Below are 20,923 nucleotides of genomic sequence, written 5' to 3' on the forward strand. Positions count from 1 at the left end.
ATCCCCTTGAGGATTTTTAGACCATAGGATATACAGAAATTAATTCCAAGGTCCTAGCCATAATTTCTCTTAAATATAGGTCACATGACTTCTCTACATGGAAAGCAGAGACTGACAGGGCAGCATGGGGGAAGCAAGGAAATAGTAGATACAGTTCCTCTCTCTTTTGACCACTGTCCATATAGTGACCAACTACTTCACTTTCCTCTTTCCAGGATCTCTCTGCCAAACAGAAACATTTGTCTGAAAGTAAGAAATTATAAAACCTAATTTTTTTGTTGTTTTGTTTTGTCTTTTTTTTTTTTGAGACGGAGTCTCACTTTGTCACCAGGCTGGAGTGCAGTGGCACAATCTTGGCTCACTGCAACCTCCACCTCCTGGGTTCAAGCGATTCTCCTGCCTCGGCCGCCTGAGTAGCTGGGACTACAGGCATGCACCACCATGCCCAGCTGATTTTTGTATTTTCAGTAGACAGGGTTTCACCATGTTGGCACGGCTGGTCTCGATCTCCTGACCTTGTGATCTGCCTGCCTTGGCCTCCCAAAGTATAGGGATTACAGGTGTGAGCCACCGTGCCTGGCCTATAAAACATAATTTTAAAAGCTTACCCTCTTCAGTAACTCTAATGCATAGCAAACATCTTTTAAAAAATAATTTATCCTGTGATCCTAATTGCCCTTTTAACTTTCCAATGATGGCAACACAAATAAGGGCTACTAATGGTGATTACCTTGGTCTTCCTAATGTTGGAATTTATAAATAATCACTTGCAGTCTATACTCACCATCTATAATAGACATATTTCTAGATGCTGACACAGCAGTCTTTGAGTTCCTGCTACGCGTAGAAGTCTCCAGACCAGTGTCTGCTGTTAGAAAAATGAACAATGTACAAGCCTATCAGCAGCTAAGGTTTATTTCATACAACACCAAAAAATGAAAGCTAAATAAACCTATGTCAAATAGTTTGTCTGTAAAAAGCTAGACATATATATAAGAACAAACATCTAGAGTCTGACCAATTTTCAGAGACTATTCTTTTAGGCCACACTTTAGTTTATTCAATTTAATTTATCCAATTAAAATGTAAGGAAATAGGCCAGGCGTGGTAGCTCACGCCTGTAATCCTAGCACTTTGAGAGGCAGAGGCGGGAGGATCACTTGAGGTCAAGAGTTCAAGACTAGCGTGGCCAGCATGGTGAAACCCCATCTCTACTAAAAATACAAAAATTAACCGGGCGTGACGATGGGTCCCTGTAATCCCAGCTACCTGGGAGGCTGAGCCAAGAGAATTGCTTGAACCTGGGAGGCAGAAGTTGCAGTGAGCTGAAATCGCACCACTGCACTCCAGCCTGGGCAACAGAGCAAAGACAAGACTCCATCTCAAAAAAAATTAAAAAACAAAAATAAAAATTTTTAAGGAAAAATTTTGTAAATATGAGAACAGTGAAAATAACCATCATTAAAAGATGAGGATTTCTCTCCCTGGAGATTTTAAACCAAATTAATATTCATTGCACCAGCTTAAAATTCCTATGGATGCATATTTAATAAAAAGAATTTTTAAAAATCTTTAGAGATGAATTGACATAATGTGTGAGAAAGTCACTGAATGACCAATTTCTATTGGCATGAACTATTTAATGACAATAGTCTCACAGTAAATACAATGATGACAATGTTAATGACTAGTTTTAGAAATCAAATTGAGGGCAGTTTTCCTTCTTAAATCGACTTTATTATAAAGACTACTTGATAAGTATGTGGGTATTTGTATCTTATGACAGTAACAAAAATAATAATTGTATGATCTGGAGTTTTCCTCCTGTTGCCAAAGGCTTTTAGCTAACTATTTTCTTTAACAACTCATATTTGCCTATTACTTTGTACATGTGAGAATACATATGACATTAAATGTACCCAAAAGGTACTATGTGACAAACACAGTGAAGCTTTTATAAGGTATGTGCTAAGAACAATTAAAACCCTAAGTGCATGTGGCCATTCAAAATTTATTTAAGACACGTGTCAGAACTGCCTGAAAGACCGTCTTTATGTATTATAAAAATAGATTTTTTAAAGAACCATGTTTTAGAAATAAAAACTTATAATTCAACTCTGACGAGATCTAATTCTGTATTTTCCACTCAACTGCCAAGTGTGAATGTGCACAGGACTGAACTCAGTGCTTACCTCTTCCTCTTTGAGACCCTCCTCTTGATGCTGAATTCTGCCCTCTTCCGCCTCTTCGACCTCTTCCTCGGCCTCTTCCTTTGTTGGTTGCTGCTGAGATGCTATCATCAGAGTCATTAGCCATCTGTTCTGCTAAATCTATACTCATAAGGTCATCAGCACTAAAGGCAGAAGCAGACTCCTCTGACTGAGATCTGAGCGCTCTGGCCCTGGTCATAGCCTAAGGGTTTGGAGAAGAAGGAGAAAGCACACACAAGGAGATAATGTATCATCCTAAAAATCATTAATTTAGGCATTGACATGAAGTAATCATACTATAAAAACATAAAGGAGGCTGACAGTGGCTCACGCCTGTAATCTCAGCACTTTGGGAGGCCGAGGCGGGAGGATCGCTTGCACCCAAGAGTTTGAGACAAGCCTAGGCAACATGGCAAAACCCCGTCTCTACAAAAAAAAAAATTAGTCAGGCATGGTGGTGCACACCTGTAGTCCCAGCTACACAGGAGGCTGAGGCAAGAGGATCACTTGAGCCTAGGAGATAGAGGCTGCAGTGAGCTATGATCACACCACTGCCCTCCAGCTTGGGTGACAAAGAGAGACCCTGTCACAAAAATAAAAATAAAAATAAAAAATACTTATATATGTGTAAAGGAGAACATCCCCACCAATCAAATTTAATACTTATTATCCTGTCAGATCAATCTACCATACTATCCATGAGACCCTTTGAAAAGATTTACCAAGAAAAACAAAATTTCACAGAATAAAAATTTTCAGAACTAGAAGGAATACTGGCAATCATCCCTAATTCAATACCATATTTGACAGTAACAGACTGTCATCATTTGAGCTACTTTTTAGAATCGGCTCCTAGGGAATAATAAGAAAAAAACTTACAAAAAATAGCTGTTATCGCTGGGCAATAAAATTTTAGGGTGCTTTTGTTTTTTGTTCTTGAATATTACATATTTTCTATATTATGCTTTTTCTAAAAAATTAGTTTTATAATCAGAAAAAACATAAGCAACAATCTCTCACAAATATATGGTAAAGAGAATTAAAGGCTGGGTACAGTGGCTCACACCTTGTAATCCCAGCACTTTGGGAGGCCTAGGTGGGTGGATTGCTTGAGATCGGGAGTTAGGGACCAGACGGGGCAACATGGCGAGACCCTGTCTCTACAAAAAATACAAAAGCAAACAAACAAACAAAAAAATTAGCCAGGTATGACAGCATGCACCTGTAGTCCTAGCTACTTGAGAGGCTGAGGTGGGAGGATTGCACAAGCCTGGGGGAAGCAGCGGGGAGGGGAGTTGTTGCAGTGAGCTGAGATTGCACCACTGCACTTCAGCCTAGGTGACAGAGTGAGACCTTGTCTAAAAAAAAAAAAAAGAAACGGAAGAATTAAGGAGAATATATCAATTGAAAGCCTAAGAAGGAATAAACACCTTAGGACCAAGAACATGCCACGCATTCTTAATTTGATAAGAATCCATTTAGAAAAGATAAGTTTGAGATTCAACCAAATATTCTAACTCTAAAATGAATAGAGATTTAAGATAGAATAGGGGGCCGCGGTGGCTTAAGCCTGTAATCCCAGCACTTTGGGAGGCCGAGGTGGGCGGATCATGAATTCAAGGGATTGAGACCATCCTGGCCAACATGGTGAAACCCCGTCTCTACTAAAATTACAAAAATTAGTTGGGCGTGGTGGCGCGTGCCCTATAGTCCCAGCTACTTGGGAGGCTGAGGCAGGAGAACTGCCTGAACCCAGGAGGCAGAGGTTGCAGTGAAGCCGAGATGGCGCCACTGCACTCCAGCCTCGCGACAGAGCGAGACTGTCTCCAAAAAATAAAATAAAATATAAATAAAAGCAAATTTGCCTTGATCTTCCCTTAAACCAATCAAAAGGTAATAAGAGAACAAAAACAAAATACAATTTCCATAAAATGAGAAAATAGTTCCAACACCCAAACACACAAACTCTTCTATAAAGAAGAGTTAATGAATATGACAAATATTTGACCTGGCGAAGGGAGAAAGGTGAGAAGAGTTTCAGGTATTGTAGAGCTCTCCAAAATTGATGTATAAATCCCAAGAGGACATGACAGCAGTCCCTCATGCTTGGAATGGCAGTTATGGGTCTAAGAATAGTTGACCAGAACATTTCTAAGCTCTGTGATACCATGAAGTAAGGAGACCCAGGGCTAAATGAGGAGATGTGAACAAGGCAGGCAGCGTAAAGTGGGAGTGAAGTGGCAACTTCATGATGAGATGATCTCAGTTGAGGTGAAATCACAGCTAACTCACTACATGCAGGGTTCAATATGGCATTACAAGGCAAAAAGAAAACACTTTAGGAAATACAACAAAAAATACAAGAAACAACAGTGATTTCAATTCATCTTTCCTGTCCCACATAAAATACAGTTAATCCTCATTATTCATTAATTCTGTATTTGCAAATTCACTTACTTGCCAAAATTTATCTGTAACCTTAAAATCAATACTCACGATATTTTTGGCATCATTTGTGGAGATGCACAGAGCAGTAAATATTTTGAATTGCTTGACACACACATTCCCAGCTGAGGCTGAACAATGAGCCACTCTGCCTTCTGGTTTCCACTTGTGCACTTTAAATAAGGGTTCTTTCTGTGACAGTCAGTCATGCATTGCTTAATGATGGATGCCTCATGAGAAATGTGTCATCAGGTGATTTCATCATCGTGAAAACATCATAGTGTGTACTTACACAAAGCTAAATGGTATAGTCTACTACAAACCTAGACTATAGGAGATAGCCTATTGCTCCTTGGCTACAAACCTGTACAACATGTTACTGTACTGAATACTGCAGGCAATTGTAACACCATAGCTATGTATTTGTGTATCTAAGCATATCTTAAAAGAAAAGATATAGTAAAAATATGGTACTATAATCTCATGGGACCACCACTGGATATGCAGTCTGACATTGACCAAAATGTTGTATGTGGCACATTATTGCATTTTTTGCATTTTCGTACTTTTGCTTTGGTAACGTGGTGTTTAAAATGACCTCCCCACAACATATTTAGTGTTCATTCCTACATGCAAAAAGGCTGCAATATGACTTTTGGAGGAAAAAATGTACATTAGATAAACTTCAAGTATAAGTCAAAGTGCTACTGGCTATGAGTTCGATGCTAATGAATCATACGTTAAATACAGTATCTTTAAACAGAAACACATTAAAAAGATCATGTATTGATCAGCTGATGAAAACATTACCAGTGGCTCACAGAAACCTAATTTTGTATTTCCCCTAGGAGCAATGATTCACTATTTGCTAATTCTGTGCTGGAAGTGACTTTATACAACATAACTACCACAAATAACAGGAACCAGCTGTATGTTTTTAGAAAGCAGACTTAAGAGAAAAAAGATGACCTAAATCACATAATTAATAAGACAGATTTAATTGATAAATGTTGAATTCTATACACTGAAAATTAATAATATACTTCAAGACCCCATGAAACTTTTTAGCTGATATATAACAGGGTGCAAAGAAAAATCTCAATACATTTTTGAGAGGAGAAATAAATTTATCATACTGTCTAATCATCCTGCAATAAAAAATTAATAATAATAAAATAAAAACCTGCCTCCTGAAAACAAACCAGTCGAAACTATAAAACAAAATGAAAGTTGCGGAACATCTAGAAAATCATAACAAGAATATTGCACATCACAACATATGAGAAAGCTAAAGCAATGCTTATAAGAAAGCTATAGGCTGCTAAGTAAGAATGAATGTAAGTAAGTTAATTCTGTACTCAAAAAGTTAGGAGAAACAAAATAAAGCCTATCCAAGTATTAGAATGAAGATAAAACCATATATTAATAGCTTTTAAACAAAAACACATTAGAATGAATAAATATAAGCACTGGTCCTTTGGGACAAAACAATAATATTAATAAAAATCACAAACCTTTAAAGAAAGGAAGAAAACACAAATACACATCATTAGAAATAAGAGGGGACGGGCGTAGAGGCTCACATCTCTAATCCTAGCCCTACAGGTGTAGAGGCTCACATCTCTAATCCCCACACTTTGGGAGGCCAAGTCAGGAAGATCACTTGAGCCCTGGAGTTAGACACCAGCCTGGGCAATATAATGAGACTCTGTCTATAGAAAAAAAAAAACTTAAAAATTAGCTGGGAGTGGTAGCACACTACAGAGCGAGAACCTGTATCAAAAAAAAAAAAAGAAATAAGAACGGGAGGGAAGACCCCAAACTTATGAGAGAATAGTCAATTCTAAACAATCTGGAAAATGAATAACTTAATCTGATCCAAGGGGGGGAAAAAACAGGTTCAACAAACCAATTATCAAAGAAAATTTTGAGAAAATTATTAAAAGAAAAATACTCCCAAAAAAGGACCACAATCAGAAAGTTTCATAGGTAAATTCTACCAAATTTTCAAAAAACAGATAAGCCCACTGCTATTTCAAATAGTGCCAGAGCATACAGAAAGGCAGCTTCCAAACTGTTTTCACAACAATGCCAGTACGACACAGTACTGACAAAGAACTACATACACAAAAAGAAAATTACAGAATCTTATTTATGATTATGAGAGCAAACAGAGACTCCAGAAGCATATGGAAAGACCAATATATCCATTATCAGGGGATTTACAAAGTGATACCAGGATGTGTCGATAATAAGCTATGCACATAATAATATAGTTCACTATATTAATACAACAAAGAAAGAAAAAACCCATAAAATCAGAACCATGTAATTCACCAACCATTCCTGATTTAAACAAATAAGCTGAGGAATAAGTGGATACTTTCTTTATGTGTCAAAAACCCTCAATATGCTATATTATGATGTGTATGTATCCAGAGAGAGAAACAGAGGGCACACACACACAAATGTGTTCAAGTGAGTGCTCTTACAAATTAATTAGAGAAAGACCAATACTTGGCCGGGCACGGTTGCTCACGCCTGTAATCCCAGCATTTTGGGAGGCCGAGGCGGGTGGATCACCTAAGGTAAGGAGTTTGAGACCAGCCTGACCAACATGGTGAAACCCTGACTCTACTAAAAATACAAAAATTAGCTGGGTATGGTGGCACACGCTAGCTACTTGGGAGGCTGAGGCACGAGAATCACCTGAACCCAGGAGGCGGAGGTTGCAGTGAGCTGAGATCACGCCACTGCACTCCAGCCTGGGTGACAGAGTGAGACTTTGCCTAAAAAAAAAAAAAAAAAAAAAGATCAATACCCACTCAAAAGAGAAAATGCGGCCAAATAAAATGACCATGTGTTTCATATAAATACAAATGATTTATAAACATAAAAATTACTCACTCATTAGTTAAAAAAAGTAGTTATGAATTAAAAACAACAGTAGGAAATAATTTCTTACCCCTTAGACTTGTAGAGATCAAAAGATACAGTAATACATCATGACGGTAAAGATGTGAGAAAACAAGCACTTCCAAATACTACTAGTGAGAATATAAACTAGTTAAGACATCTTTGGACTAATGTGGCAGTATCTAGCAAAATTTAAAATAAGTATGCCCTATTATGATTACTTCTTGGAATCAATTACTAACCATCATTTCTAAATTTTGTATTTTCCCTTTGTCTAAATACTGTATCTTCATTTTTATCATCTCAAATATATTCAAATTGTATTTTAACTCTACCTTTCCTATGAAAAACAGAGTTTACTGTAATCTTTGGAATATATTACTTCTAAGAGCTTAATTCATGAGTGCAGGTCTAGAGCCAATGGCAAAAATGTTTCCATATACATCTTGTGAGATTTGAAAATATACTATCTTACTTTTTTTTATTGTGGTAAAATATACATAACATAAACTTACTCTTTTTTTTACCATTTTTAGGTATAGTAAAGTGACATTATGTACATTCACATGGTTATGCAATCATACCCCCATCCATCTATAGAACTCTCATCATCCCAAACTGAAACTCTATACCTATTCAACAGTAACTTTGCATTCCTCCATCTCCCCAGTAACCACTATTCTACCGTCTGTTTCTGTGAATTTGACTACTCTAGGTAGTCATATAAGTAGAGTCATATAATATTTGCCCTTTTGCATCTGGCTTTTTTCACTCATGTTTTCAGAGTTTCATCCATATTGTAGCATGTATCAGAATGTCATTCCTTTTTAAGGCTGAATAATACTCCACTGCATGCACATGCCACATTTTGTTTATCCATCTATTTGTTCATGATCAACTGGGTTGTTTCTACTTTTTGGCTATTGTGAATCATGATGCTATGAACACTGCTGTACAAATGAGTTCCTGCTTTCAATTCTTTTGGTTATATACCTAGAAGTGAAATTGCTATATTACATGATAATTCTATGTTTAGTTACTTTAGGAACTGCCATCCTGTTTTCCTCAGTAGCTGCCCCATTTTTCATCCCCACTACCAATGTATATGGTTCCAATTTCTCCACATTCTTGCCATAACTTGTTATTTTATGGTGTTTTAATAATGGCCATCCTAACGGGTGTGAAGTGGTATCTCATTGTGGTTTTGATTTGCATTTCTCTAATGTCTGGTGATCTTGAGTGACTTTTCATGTGCTATACTTTGTAAAGCTTCTTTGGAGAAATGTCTATTCAAGTCCTTTGCCCATTTTAAAAATTGGGTTTTTTTGTTATTGTTACTGTTGAGCTTTAGAAGTTTTAAAAATATATTCTGGTTATTAATCCCTTATCTGATGTATGATTTGCAAATATTTTCTCCCACTCTGTGGGTCACTTTTTCACTGTTGCTAGTGCCTGGTATTGTATTTTGAAAGAAGGTATCAATCCACCTCAAATTCAGGTAGAACATAAAAAATCAGAGGCCAGGTAAACTAAGGACTATGGATAAGACCAAGAACAGTTATTCTATTTTTAAAGGGCCATTAATAAAAAAATAGACAAAAAAAGAACCCCACAAGAATACGTGATAGAGACCATACATGGCCTGCAAAGCCTATTGGTTATTGTTTGCTTTTTTATTCAAATATAAATTTATCATTTAAAAAAAAGATTTGAGAGTTTTTCTATGTGAACAAAAGATTTTTTTTTTTTTTTTTTTTTGAGACAGGGTCTCGTTCTGTCACCCAGGTTGGAGTGCAGTGGCATCATCTTGGCTCACTGCAACCTCTGCCTCCTAGGCTCAAGTAATCCTCCCAGTTAAGTCTCCTGAGTAGCTGGGACTACAGGTGGGAGACACCATGCCTGGCTAATTTTTGTATTTTTTGTAGAGATGGGGTTTTGCCATGTTGCCCAGGCTGGTCTCAAACTCTTGAGCTCAAGAGATCCACCTGCCTCGGCCTCCCAAAGTGCTGAAATTACAGTTGAGTCACAATGCCCAGCCTAAAAGACTTTAAAGCATAACGTTTTTTCTCCAAATAGGAGAGCTAATAGTCTTGTTTGTCAGTGTAAGTAATTTAAGCATGGTGCTAGGATTCATATTCTAAGCCAAATGACTCTGCAAAGCTGTGAATTACAGCTTGGCAGAGTGTCAGACTCCATTACCTAAATTCTAAACAGTACGCTGAAAATGAAAAAAATATGTAATATCCTATGGTATGCTGAAAAATTACCTAGGAAGCCCCGATTATATTTTAGTCTTAAAATAAAGCTGAATGTCTGAACTCATAAGTTATTTCTTCTGTAAAATTCCCATTTGAAATTTGCCACAGCCTCTCCTACCTTCCTTGTATAAGACGTTCACTCTTACTCTTTTAAAAGCTTAATGAAAAATTGAGGTTTGTGGCTTCAAACATGAAGAACTCATTCAAACGTAATGAAATATTTCTGTACCCTGTTAAATTGAAAGGGTTAATCAAATTTAAGCTGGATATTTAAGAACCAGGAATCATTTCTTCCTAGCATTATTCTTGCAATTTGGCAAACTATTTCTATTTTAAGTGCACTTTATAAGATGCATACAAATATAATAAACATGTTAAGGCATTTCTAATCTACAGCTTATTTTCCTTAGCTTCCAAAAAACAATCTGTAAAAGATACAGTGGTTTCAACTATGCATATTTCAACAGTGATTCTGATGTGTTGCATGACAGTTTTAGAAGTTTTTCATTTTTAGAAAACCATCCATTTGCAATGCACCAAATTAATATTATAATAATCTAAAATTCTGATAGGACACAGGATGATAGAAAAGTCTACACTTGGAGTCAGAAATATGTTCAAATTCTAGCCCCACTCTATGACCTTGAGTCTGGTCTGAATCCTCATTTATAAAATGGGCACCTAGGAAAAGTAATTCAATAAATACCTTCTGTACACAAATGTCTCTTATCTACTAAAATGAGAAAATCTTGTGGATACAGACCATAGCTTTTTTATATCTACAGTCCTAATATAAAGCAGAATATCTAACTCATAACAGGGACTATACAAAATGTTTGCTGAATGAAAGCAATCAAGACAAAACTAACAGTACATCATTTATAAGATAACTTTTAAATACTAGACACCAATCGTAAAACACGAAGGGCAATCAGAAAATAAGAAAATACATTTCAATCATAAATTCAACAAGTACCAGGTAGAGGCCCCAAATTTAAGTTAATGATTGCTAACTTGTAGTTTCAAACCTGCAATGAGACTGAGAAGACAGCGATGATGATGCTTAAGCTAATTTTAATATTTTAGAATAGATAATATAAATTGTCTATTTACCCATGCTTGCTTAGTCATGGTTAACAATGCTAACCAAAACACTTTAAGTTTCTTTTTTGCCCAAAATAATATCAGCTCAGTAAGATAAGATTTTATCTATAAGATGCTCTGCTAATGAATAGATATTATTTTGAGTAATAGGGGCTTTTGTTGTACATATCCCCACACACATACAATTGAATAGGTTTTATTCATTTTTATTAATTTATTTTAGAGACAGGGTGTCGCTCTGTTGCCCAGGCTAGAGTGCGGTGGTGCAATTATAGCTCACTGCAGCCTTGAACTCCTGGGCTCATGCAGTCCCCTCTAACCTTAGCCTCTTGAGTAGCCAGGACTACAGGTGTGAGCCACTGCACTTGCTAAACAGGTTTTAGACAAGAGCAAAAGGGAAAAAAAGAGCAGAATATTTGTAGGCTGAACCGAAATCAATCAAAGGCAGCCATCCTAAGCCAACCCCAGCTCACTCCTATCCACCAGACCTATGGACTGACTATTCTAATTAAACCTACTGGTTATTCTAGTTTAAGAAAGTGACATATAAACACAGGAATTTACAGCAGAATAATTACCTCACGGACTTCATCATCTTCTTCATTAGTATTTTTTTGTCTGCTTTCTCTGAAACGACGTACCTAGATCATAACAGAGTAAATCACAAACATGTTGCCTATTCCAGTTATGTAAATATAAAACAAGGGGCTACAATTAAGAAATGCTTTATGTTATAAAACTTCCAAATTTAACAACCTGTCTCAAAAGAGTAAATAAATCATATTTTTCCAATTATTAACATTAAAATTGTGCAATGTACTCTTAAAAAAAAAAAAACTCATACTGACCAGAAGCAAAATTATATTAGCTGCTGCCAAAATGTTTCACATCACTGAAAGTCTTTCTGACTGTAGAGGAAAAATTCTAATACCCCATGGGTGTTACACTTCAGTAAACTAGTTAACAACAAAAATATCTCCTTGACAAGGCCTGAAATATTTATTACATTGCAAATCATTCTCATGCACCTGGCTGCAAGACATCCAGGAGGCTCTGTGAAATGGGATCTGAAGTGGGTGGCCCCTGAAGATCCATTTTTATCAACAGTCAACTCGTGAAGGTTTGCTGAGCATGGTCCTGGTATCAAGAAGGAGACTACAGGACTACAGGTTTCTTTTTTAATGGTTCCTGCTCCCAAGGCTCTTATTATACAGCTATGTTTACATTCTTTAAGCCCATTTATTTAATGATGTACTCAGCACATATTTACTGAGCACCTTCAATGTGCCACATACTACCACAGAAACTGAGAACACAATTATTAACAAAACAGACAAAAACCTGCTCTCATGCAATCTATAATCAACTGATTATATGGGAGAGGGAACAGCAAATAAGACTCCAATGTAAGAGACTGGAGCAATGAGAGGAATCAACAAAAGACACCGAAAATATGCAGCCAGTGAGGCAGGAAGATAACAAGAGTCTGGTATCCTGAAATCCAATAAAAAACAAGTTTCAACAGAAGGTCAAGTGAGATGTAAGATAGAAAACTGACAGTGGATTTAGCAATGGCAGTCAGTGGTGATCCTGACAAGCGCAGCTTCACTAGAATGATGGGATCAAGAGCCTGAGTGGATAGATTTAACAGAAAACGGAGAGAGAAGAATGAGGCAGCAAATACAGAAATCTCTTTGAAGCAATTCTGCTCTAGAAGAGGAACAGAGAGCAGTAACTAAAGGAAAATAGGATCAAGAGTTTTGTTTCTTAAGCTGAAAGAAATAACAGCATGTTCATTATGATTCAGTAAAGGAAAAATACAAGAATAACAATATTTTAAAAGATGACATAGCATGTAACAGTGCCTACGTGATATGTAGCATACCAAAGGTGCTAAGCCAGTCACAGAAGAGAAATGAGAGTCAGAGTGGAAACACTGAACAGGTGCTATGTGTCTGACAGTATTCTAAGGATTTTACATGGATTAATTCTTTTAATCCTTACAACAACCTTGAAGAAGGGCCTATTACCATCACCATTTTATCCTCAGATGAGGATACTGAGGGATAGGTGGGTTTAGATAACTCAATGATGGGTACACAGCTTATAAGGCTTTTGATTTTGAATATGGGTGTCTGGTCCAGAGTCACCATGACTCACACACTCTCTCTCTCTCTCTCTCTCACACACACACACATACACACACACACACACACCCCACACAGACTTTGCTGCTCAGGAGCCATGATGTCACTCCAGGTGGGGATGGTCATGTTTTATATCTGGTATGTACCTGAGAAATCTATTTATGCTATAAATTAGCAAACCCAACACATTCAGAGTCATAGAGTGAATGGTTTTAGAGTGTGAACTGCCTGTCCTACGTCTGGAAGTACTTGGTATTAAATAATATTAGTTACACATTGACACTATAAGGCTTTAAGAGAACCATGTTAACAAAAAGCACTAAAATAAAGGAATGAGTTTTTTTTTTTTTTAATAATGCTGTTTTGTTCTTCTGCTTAGGGAGAATCTGGGAAATACAGAAAGTGATCCCCTGTAATAAAACTACCTTGACATAACTGTTGATAATGTATCTGGGATATTTTCTTTATTTACATGAACATACACGATTACATATAAAATAAAAATAATTGAGATTATACTATGCAGTTCATCTTTGAAATTCTTTTCCCAATTAACATTACATTAGAAATATCTTCTCATGTTCTTCCAAAATGTCATTTTTAAGGGCTGTATAAAATTTTACATGGTATATGCACCAACATTTATTGTACCAAAACATTTCCAATTATTCCCCACTATAAACAACACTGAGATGAATCACTCCATACACAAATCTCTATCTCACTATTTTCGTAGGGAAATTTCCCAGGCTGAGTTAAAGGGTAAATCTTAAGCCTCTTAATATACACTGCCAAACTGCTTTTCAGCAAAGCTATTCAAAAGTAATACTACTACCAGCAGTGTGCTAGATACTATTTTTCTCAAATTGCTGCCAACTTGACAAACAAAAGATGTATTTCAGTTTCTTTGATTATCCTAGGCTAAACACCATTTTCATATGCTTATTAGCCATTTATATTTCTTTTATGAACCACCTACTCATGTCCTTTGATCATTATTCTATTAAAACGTTTATTTTTAAGATTTCTAAGAGCTCATTAATATTATATTAAGAATATTAACCTTTTTTTGCCCATATACAAATATTTTCATGTCAATATCTTTTAATTTTGTTTTTTGACAATGTGATATGCAAACATTTAAAATTTCTATGTAGTCAAGTCTAGACAGCTTTTCCTGTAATTCTTCCACTGCTTGTTTAGCAGAAATTTTCTAGATGAAATTCAAGATCTCAATCAAAACTTACTAAAAAAATTAAAATGAACAAAAGTTAGCATCCTATAAGGTTCATTTTAAAGCCCTTTCAGGATCTTCAAGAGAAGATACTATCCATGGGGAACAAAACACTTACTTAGTACCAACCATATGTAAGACTCTGTTCTAGGCATTTTCTGCATTTTCTAATTTAATCTTCATTTTATCAATTCAATTTTATAAATGAGAAAAACTAAACAAATCAGAGAGGTTAAACAGTGATTTACCAGAAAAAAATCTCAGAGCTACTCTTAAAGAGAGACTATTTAAATACACCTAGACACTCAAATTAGCTACTTACCTCCTCATCAATTTTGTCCTCTAGGGCATCAATATGACGTTCTTTAAGAAATCGCTGTGTTTTTTCCAACTGGTATTTCACTAGTTCCTCAATGGCATCTTTCTCCTCCTTGTCCACAAATTCTTGTACTGCTTCACCCATCCCTCTTTCTGTTAGTAGTGAGAGCTGCACATTCTATAAGATACAAATCACTGGATGCAGAAATAGTATTTATTTTTTACAAAATAATTACAGATGAGCAAGGAAAATTACCAAGTATGTTACCAGAGAAAAACTATAGTGAACAGTTGTAGTTAAGCCTACTAATATCAGGAACCAGAAAAAGCAAAGTCAAAACCAGAAAAGGGAGAGGAGTACAGGACAGCTGAAATGTAGAGGCCTGATGGCTAGGACATGGAGTTCAAAAATGGCAGCTATGATTAATAGAGATGAAATTAACCAGTGTGGTAGGCAAAATAAGAGCCCCCTAAAGATGTACACATCTTAAACTCTGGGACCTGTGAATACATAGCAAAGAAGAATAAAGGTTGCTAAGCAGCTGTCTGTAAACTAGGGAGACTATCAGACTATCCAGGTAGGCCCAGTGTAATCATAAGGGTCCTGAAAAGCAGAAGAGGGAGGCAGATGGGAGCTGGAAGGAAAAATAACTCTGGGGAAATGGTTAGAGAGATACAACATTGCAGGATTTGAAGATAAAAGGGGATCAAGAGCCAAGGAACATAGCGGGCACCTCTAGAAGCTGGAAAAGGTAAGGAAATGGATTCTCTCTTAGAGCCTCCAAAAAGGAAGACAGCCATGCCAAAACCTTGATTTCAGTCCTGTGTAAGATTTCTGACCGACACGACTGTAAGATAATAAATTTGTGTTGTTTTAAATCACTAAGTTTGTGGAAATTTGTTTCAGCACCAACAGGAAACTAATACAACCAGAGGATCTTAGAGTGGCATATACTCATGACAGTAAGTTTCAGTGGCTTCACCATCACGTGGCTGTCTTTGTTTGTAGAATAATTCTGAAATTACATCCAAATGTGAGAAAACTAAATCTGGATTGAGATCTTTGCAATAGAGATATAATTAACATTAATTAAACACTAATTTTCTTTGATGTGCAGCAACTACAAATGAATGTAAATGTCACCCTGAGTTTCACTTAAGAACGTCCCTGATTTAAGTTAAAATTATTCATTTAGTTTAATAATTGCAACAGAGATACAAAGAAAGAGAATAATAACATCAATAATAACAGCTATATTAATAACAGTATTAATAACTAACATTAACCACTAATTATCCCTGCTGTGCGGCAACTGCAATTGGATGTAATTAATTGTCACCCTACTTCACAGAAACATTCTGAGGATTCATTTTGTTTAAACTATCAACTAAATATATCCTAAATTAAAATCTATTACTATAGGGTAGCCATTATTCAAAATGTGAATTGTAAGAAATTACCTTCTCTGCAGTTTGAAAATACTGTTTTACAAGATCTTCTACCCTTAAAGTTGTTCCTTCTGAAGGTTTTGTGATAAGTTTCCCGAAGTTTATCTCTTCTCCTAGAAAAAAAGAAGTATATCAAAAAATAGCTTCTATCATAATGTTAAAGTGCCCATATTCATTGCAAGTTGTCAGTGGAGAAGGTAAGGCCAAACTTTATCAACTACCAGCTTGCTCAACATGGTAAATTTTGAGGCAAAACAAGCCATTTTTGTTAATAGCCATAGTCTTTTCCCCACAGTCAGTATTTCTTGTCCATACCTCCAGGATAGGTGTCTTGTAGCTGTTCTCACTGGGTGAAGCACAGACTTCTGGAGGTCCTCAAGACCCATTCAGGAAGTAATAACGTCAAAAATACTTTCATAATAATCCTAAGATGTTATTTGCCTTTTTGACATCTGCCATCACTGCTACACTGATGATGCAAAAAGCAATCGTGGGTACTGCTGGTGCCTTGTGATGGGTCAAGGTAGTAGCATAAAACTCTACTATGAATAGTAGACACGACCATGTACTCATAGCTCAATACACAACACCACTTTCACTTAAGAATGTCTCTGATTTAACAGCTAAAATTATTAATTTAATTAAATCTCAGCCCTTGAGCACATATCTTTTTAACATCCTGTGAGACCAAGGTGAAGTATGTTTAATGCACTTCTGCTGCATTACTAAGCAAGATGATTGTCTCAAAAACAGTAGGCACAGACTAGAAAGAGCACTTGGTAGGAAGTTAGGAAGCAAAGAGTCCAGTATTTGCTCTGTCAATAACCCTTGTCAGGTAAATGCATGTTAAATGTCTACATGTAAAAACATAGGATCCCTGCCCATAAGAAAAATGACTATAATACAAGGTGGTAAGTGCTCTCGAGAATATAACACATAGAGAAGAAAGCAATTAATTCCTTTCAAAGAAGGCAGAAAATCACGTATAGGTATCAAATGCAGCTGTCATTTGAATCAACACATCCTTCTAATCTATGTACAGTTTATTTGTTTTGGTTATTATTAGTATTGTTTCCTGTGCCTATAAATCCGCTTATCCTTTCTATCATGTTATAAACAAAGAAACAACAGACCTCTTAAAAAAAAAAAAAGTTTTCAGAGAAAGTCTTCCATTTCTTTTTTGATATTCACAGGTTTAAAAATGATGACTATCTAGCCCTTTCCTAGCCAAGGGAAGCGGTGACAGACGGTACCTGGAAAATCGGGACACTTCCACCCTAATACTGTACTTTTCCTAATGTCTTAGCAAATGACACACCAGGAAATTATATCCCGCGCCTGGCTCTGCTGCTCCCACGCCCGCGGAGCCTTGCTCACTGCTAGTACAGTGGGCTGGGGGAGGAGTGTCCACCATTGCTGAGGCTTGAGTAGGTAAACAAAGCAGCCTGGAAGTTCGAACTGGGTGGAGCCCACCGCACGCAGCTCAAGGAGGCCTGCCTGCCTCTGTAGATTGCACCTCTAGGGGCAGGGCACAGCTTAACAAAAGACAGTAGAAACTTCTGCAGACTTGAAAGTCCCTGTCTGACAGCTCTGAAGAGAGCAGTGGTTCCCCCAGCACGGAGTCTGAGCTCTGAGAATGGACAGACTGCCTCCTCGTGGGTCCCTGACCCCCGTGTAGCCTAACGTGAGACACCTGCCAGTAGGAGCCCATTGACACGTCATACATGTGGGTGCCCCTCTGAGATGAAGTTTCCAGAGGAAGGATCAGGCAGCAACATTTGCTGTTCTGCAGTATTCACTGTTCTGCAGCCTCTGCTGGTGATACCCAGGCAAATAGGGTCTGGAGTGAACCTCCAACAAACTCCACAGACCTGCAGCTGACTGTTAGAAGAAAAACTAACAAACAGAAATGAATAGTATCAACATCAACAAAAAGGACATCCACACCAAAACCCATCTGTAGGTCACCATCATCAAAGACCAAAGGTACACAAAACCACAAAGATGGGGAGAAACCAGAGCAGAAAAGCCGAAAGTTCTAAAAATCAGAGCGCCTCTTCTCCTCCAAAGGATCACAGCTCCTTGCCAGCAACGGAACAAAGCAAGACGGAGAATGATTTTGACAAGTTGACAGAAGTAGGCTTCAGAAGGTCGGTAATAACACACTTCTCCGAGCTAAAGGAGGATGTTCGAACCCATCGCAAGGAAGCTAAAAACCTTGAAAAGATTAGATGAATGGTTAACTAGAATAAACAGCGTAGAGAAAAATTTAAATGACCTAATGGAGCTGAAAACCATGGCACGAGAACTATGTGACACATGTGCAAGCTTCAGTAGCCGATTTGATCAAGTGGAAGAAAGGGTATCAGTGATATATATGCACCCGATACAGGAGCACCTAGATTCATAAGACAAGTCCTTAGAGACCTACAAAGAGACTTAGACTCCCACACAATAATAATAGGAGACTTTAACACCCCACTGTCAACATTAGACACATCAACGAGACAGAAGGATAACAAGGATATCCTGGATGTGAACTCAGCTGTGCACCAAGCGGACCTAATAGACATCTACGGAACTCTCCACCACAAATCAACAGAATATACATTCTTCTCAGCACCACATCACACTTATTCCAAAATTGATCACATATTGGAAATAAAGCACTCCTCAGCAAATGTAAAAGAAGAGAAATCACAACAAACTGTCTCTGAGACCACAGTGCAATCAAACTAGAACTCAGAATTAAGAAACTCACTCAAAACCGCTCAACTACATGGAAACTGAACAACCTGCTCCTGAATGACTATGGGTAAATAACGAAATGAAGGCAGAAATAAAGATATTCTTTGAAACGAATGAGAAGAAAGACACAACATATCAGAATCTCTGGGATACATTTAAAGCAGTTTGTAGAGGGAAATTTATAGCACTAAATGCCCACAAGAGAAGGCAGGAAAGATCTAAAATCAACAACCTAACATCACAATTAAAAGAACTAGAGAAGCAAGAGCAAACACATTCAAAAGTCAGCAGAAGGCAAGAAATAACTAAGATCAGAGCAGAACTGAAGGAGATAGAAACACAAAAAACCCTTCAAAATAATCAATGAATCCAGGAGCTGGTTTTTTAAAAAGATCAACAAACTTGATAGACCGTTAGCAAGACTAATAAAGAAGAAAAGAGAGAAGAATCAAATAGACGCAATAAAAAATGATAAAGGGGATATCACCACCGATTACACAGAAATAGAAACTACCATCAGAGAATACTATAAACACCTGTATGCAAATAAACTAGAAAATCTACAAGAAATGGATAAATTCCTGGACACATACACCCTCCCAAAACTAAACCAGGAAGAAGTTGAATCTCCGAATAGACCAATAACAGGCTCTGAAACTGAGGCAATAATTAACAGCCTACCAACCAAAAAAAAAAAAAAATCCAGAACCACAAGGATTCACAGCTGAAGGCTACCATAGGTACAAAGAGGAGCTGGTACCATTCCTTCTGAAACTATTCCAATCAATAGAAAAAGAGGGAATCCTCCCTACCTCATTTTATGAGGCCAGCATCATCCTGATACCAAAGCTTGGCAGAGACACAACAAAAAAAGGGAATTTCAGACCAATATCCCTAATGAACACTGATGCAAAAATCCTCAGTAAAATACTGGCAAACCAAATGCAGCAGCACATCAAAAAACTTATCCACCAAGATCAACTTGGCTTCATGCCTGGGATGCAAGGCTGGTTCAACATTCGCAAATCAATAAACGTAATCCATCATATAAACAAAACCAAAGACAAGAACCACATGATTATCTCAATACACGCAGAAAAGGCCTTTGACAAAATTCAACAGCCCTTCATGCTAAGAACTCTCAATAAACTAGGTATTGATGGGATGTATCTCAAAATAATAAGAGCTATTTATGGCAAACCCATAGCCAATATCATACTAAATGGACAAAAAATGGAAGAATTCCCTTTGAAAACTGGCACAAGACAGGGATGCCCTCTCTCACCACTCCTATTCAACACAGTGTTGGAAGTTTTGGCCAGGGCAATCAGGCAGGAGAAAGAAATAAAGGGTACTCAATTAGAAAGAGAGGAAGTCAAATTGTCCCTGTTTGCAGATGACATGATTGTATATTTAGAAAATCCCATCATCTCAGCCCAAAATCTCCTTAAGCCAATAAGCAACTTCAGCAAAGTCTCAGGATACAAAATCCATGTGCAGACCAGGCGCAGTGGCTCATGCCTGTAATCCCAGCACTTTGGGAGGCCGAGGTGAGCAGATCACAAAGTCAGGAGATCAAGACCATCCTGGATAACACGGTGAAACCCCGTCTCCACTAAAAACACAAAAATTAGCCAGGCGTGGTGGTGGGTGCCTGTAGTCCCAGCTACTAGGTAGGCTGAGGCAGGAGAATGGCGTGAACCCGGGAGGAGGAGCTTGCAGTGAGCCAAGCCCCCACCACTGTACTCTAGCCTGGGCAACAGAGCAAGGCTCTGTCTCAAAAAAAATAAATAAATAAAAATAAAAACAAAATCAATGTGCAAAAATCACAGCATTCCTACACCAATAACAGACAAACAGAGAGTCAAATCATAAGTGAATTCCCATTCACAATTGCTACAAAAAGAATAAAATACCTAGGAACACAACTTACAAGGGATGTGAAGGACCTCTTCGAGGAGAACTACAAACCACTGCTCAACGAAATAAAAGAGGATGTAAACAAATGGAAGAACATTCCATGCTCATGGATAGGAAGAATCAATATTGTGAAAATGGCCATACTGCCAAAGGTAATCTATAGATTCAATGCCA

At 37.3% G+C, this 20,923-nt stretch overlaps 1 protein-coding gene across 1 annotated transcript in view; it reads right to left on the reverse strand.

Annotated features, from left to right (window-relative positions):
• The window catches only part of MRE11A (MRE11 meiotic recombination 11 homolog A (S. cerevisiae)), an 85,937-nt gene that overhangs the window by 32,496 nt on the left and 32,518 nt on the right, over positions 1-20,923 (reverse strand). Inside the window, exons 12-16 of the mRNA XM_011926570.1 lie at positions 16,094-16,194; positions 14,637-14,810; positions 11,512-11,574; positions 2,193-2,412; positions 785-868 (exon numbers count right to left, since the gene is read on the reverse strand). Coding sequence (XP_011781960.1) covers positions 785-868; positions 2,193-2,412; positions 11,512-11,574; positions 14,637-14,810; positions 16,094-16,194 — 642 coding nt within the window. The remainder of the gene's footprint in view (positions 1-784; positions 869-2,192; positions 2,413-11,511; positions 11,575-14,636; positions 14,811-16,093; positions 16,195-20,923) is intronic.

Source organism: Colobus angolensis, unplaced genomic scaffold (genome assembly GCF_000951035.1).
Source record: "Colobus angolensis palliatus isolate OR3802 unplaced genomic scaffold, Cang.pa_1.0 Scaffold7, whole genome shotgun sequence".
In the NCBI taxonomy this organism is placed as follows: domain Eukaryota; kingdom Metazoa; phylum Chordata; class Mammalia; order Primates; family Cercopithecidae; genus Colobus; species Colobus angolensis.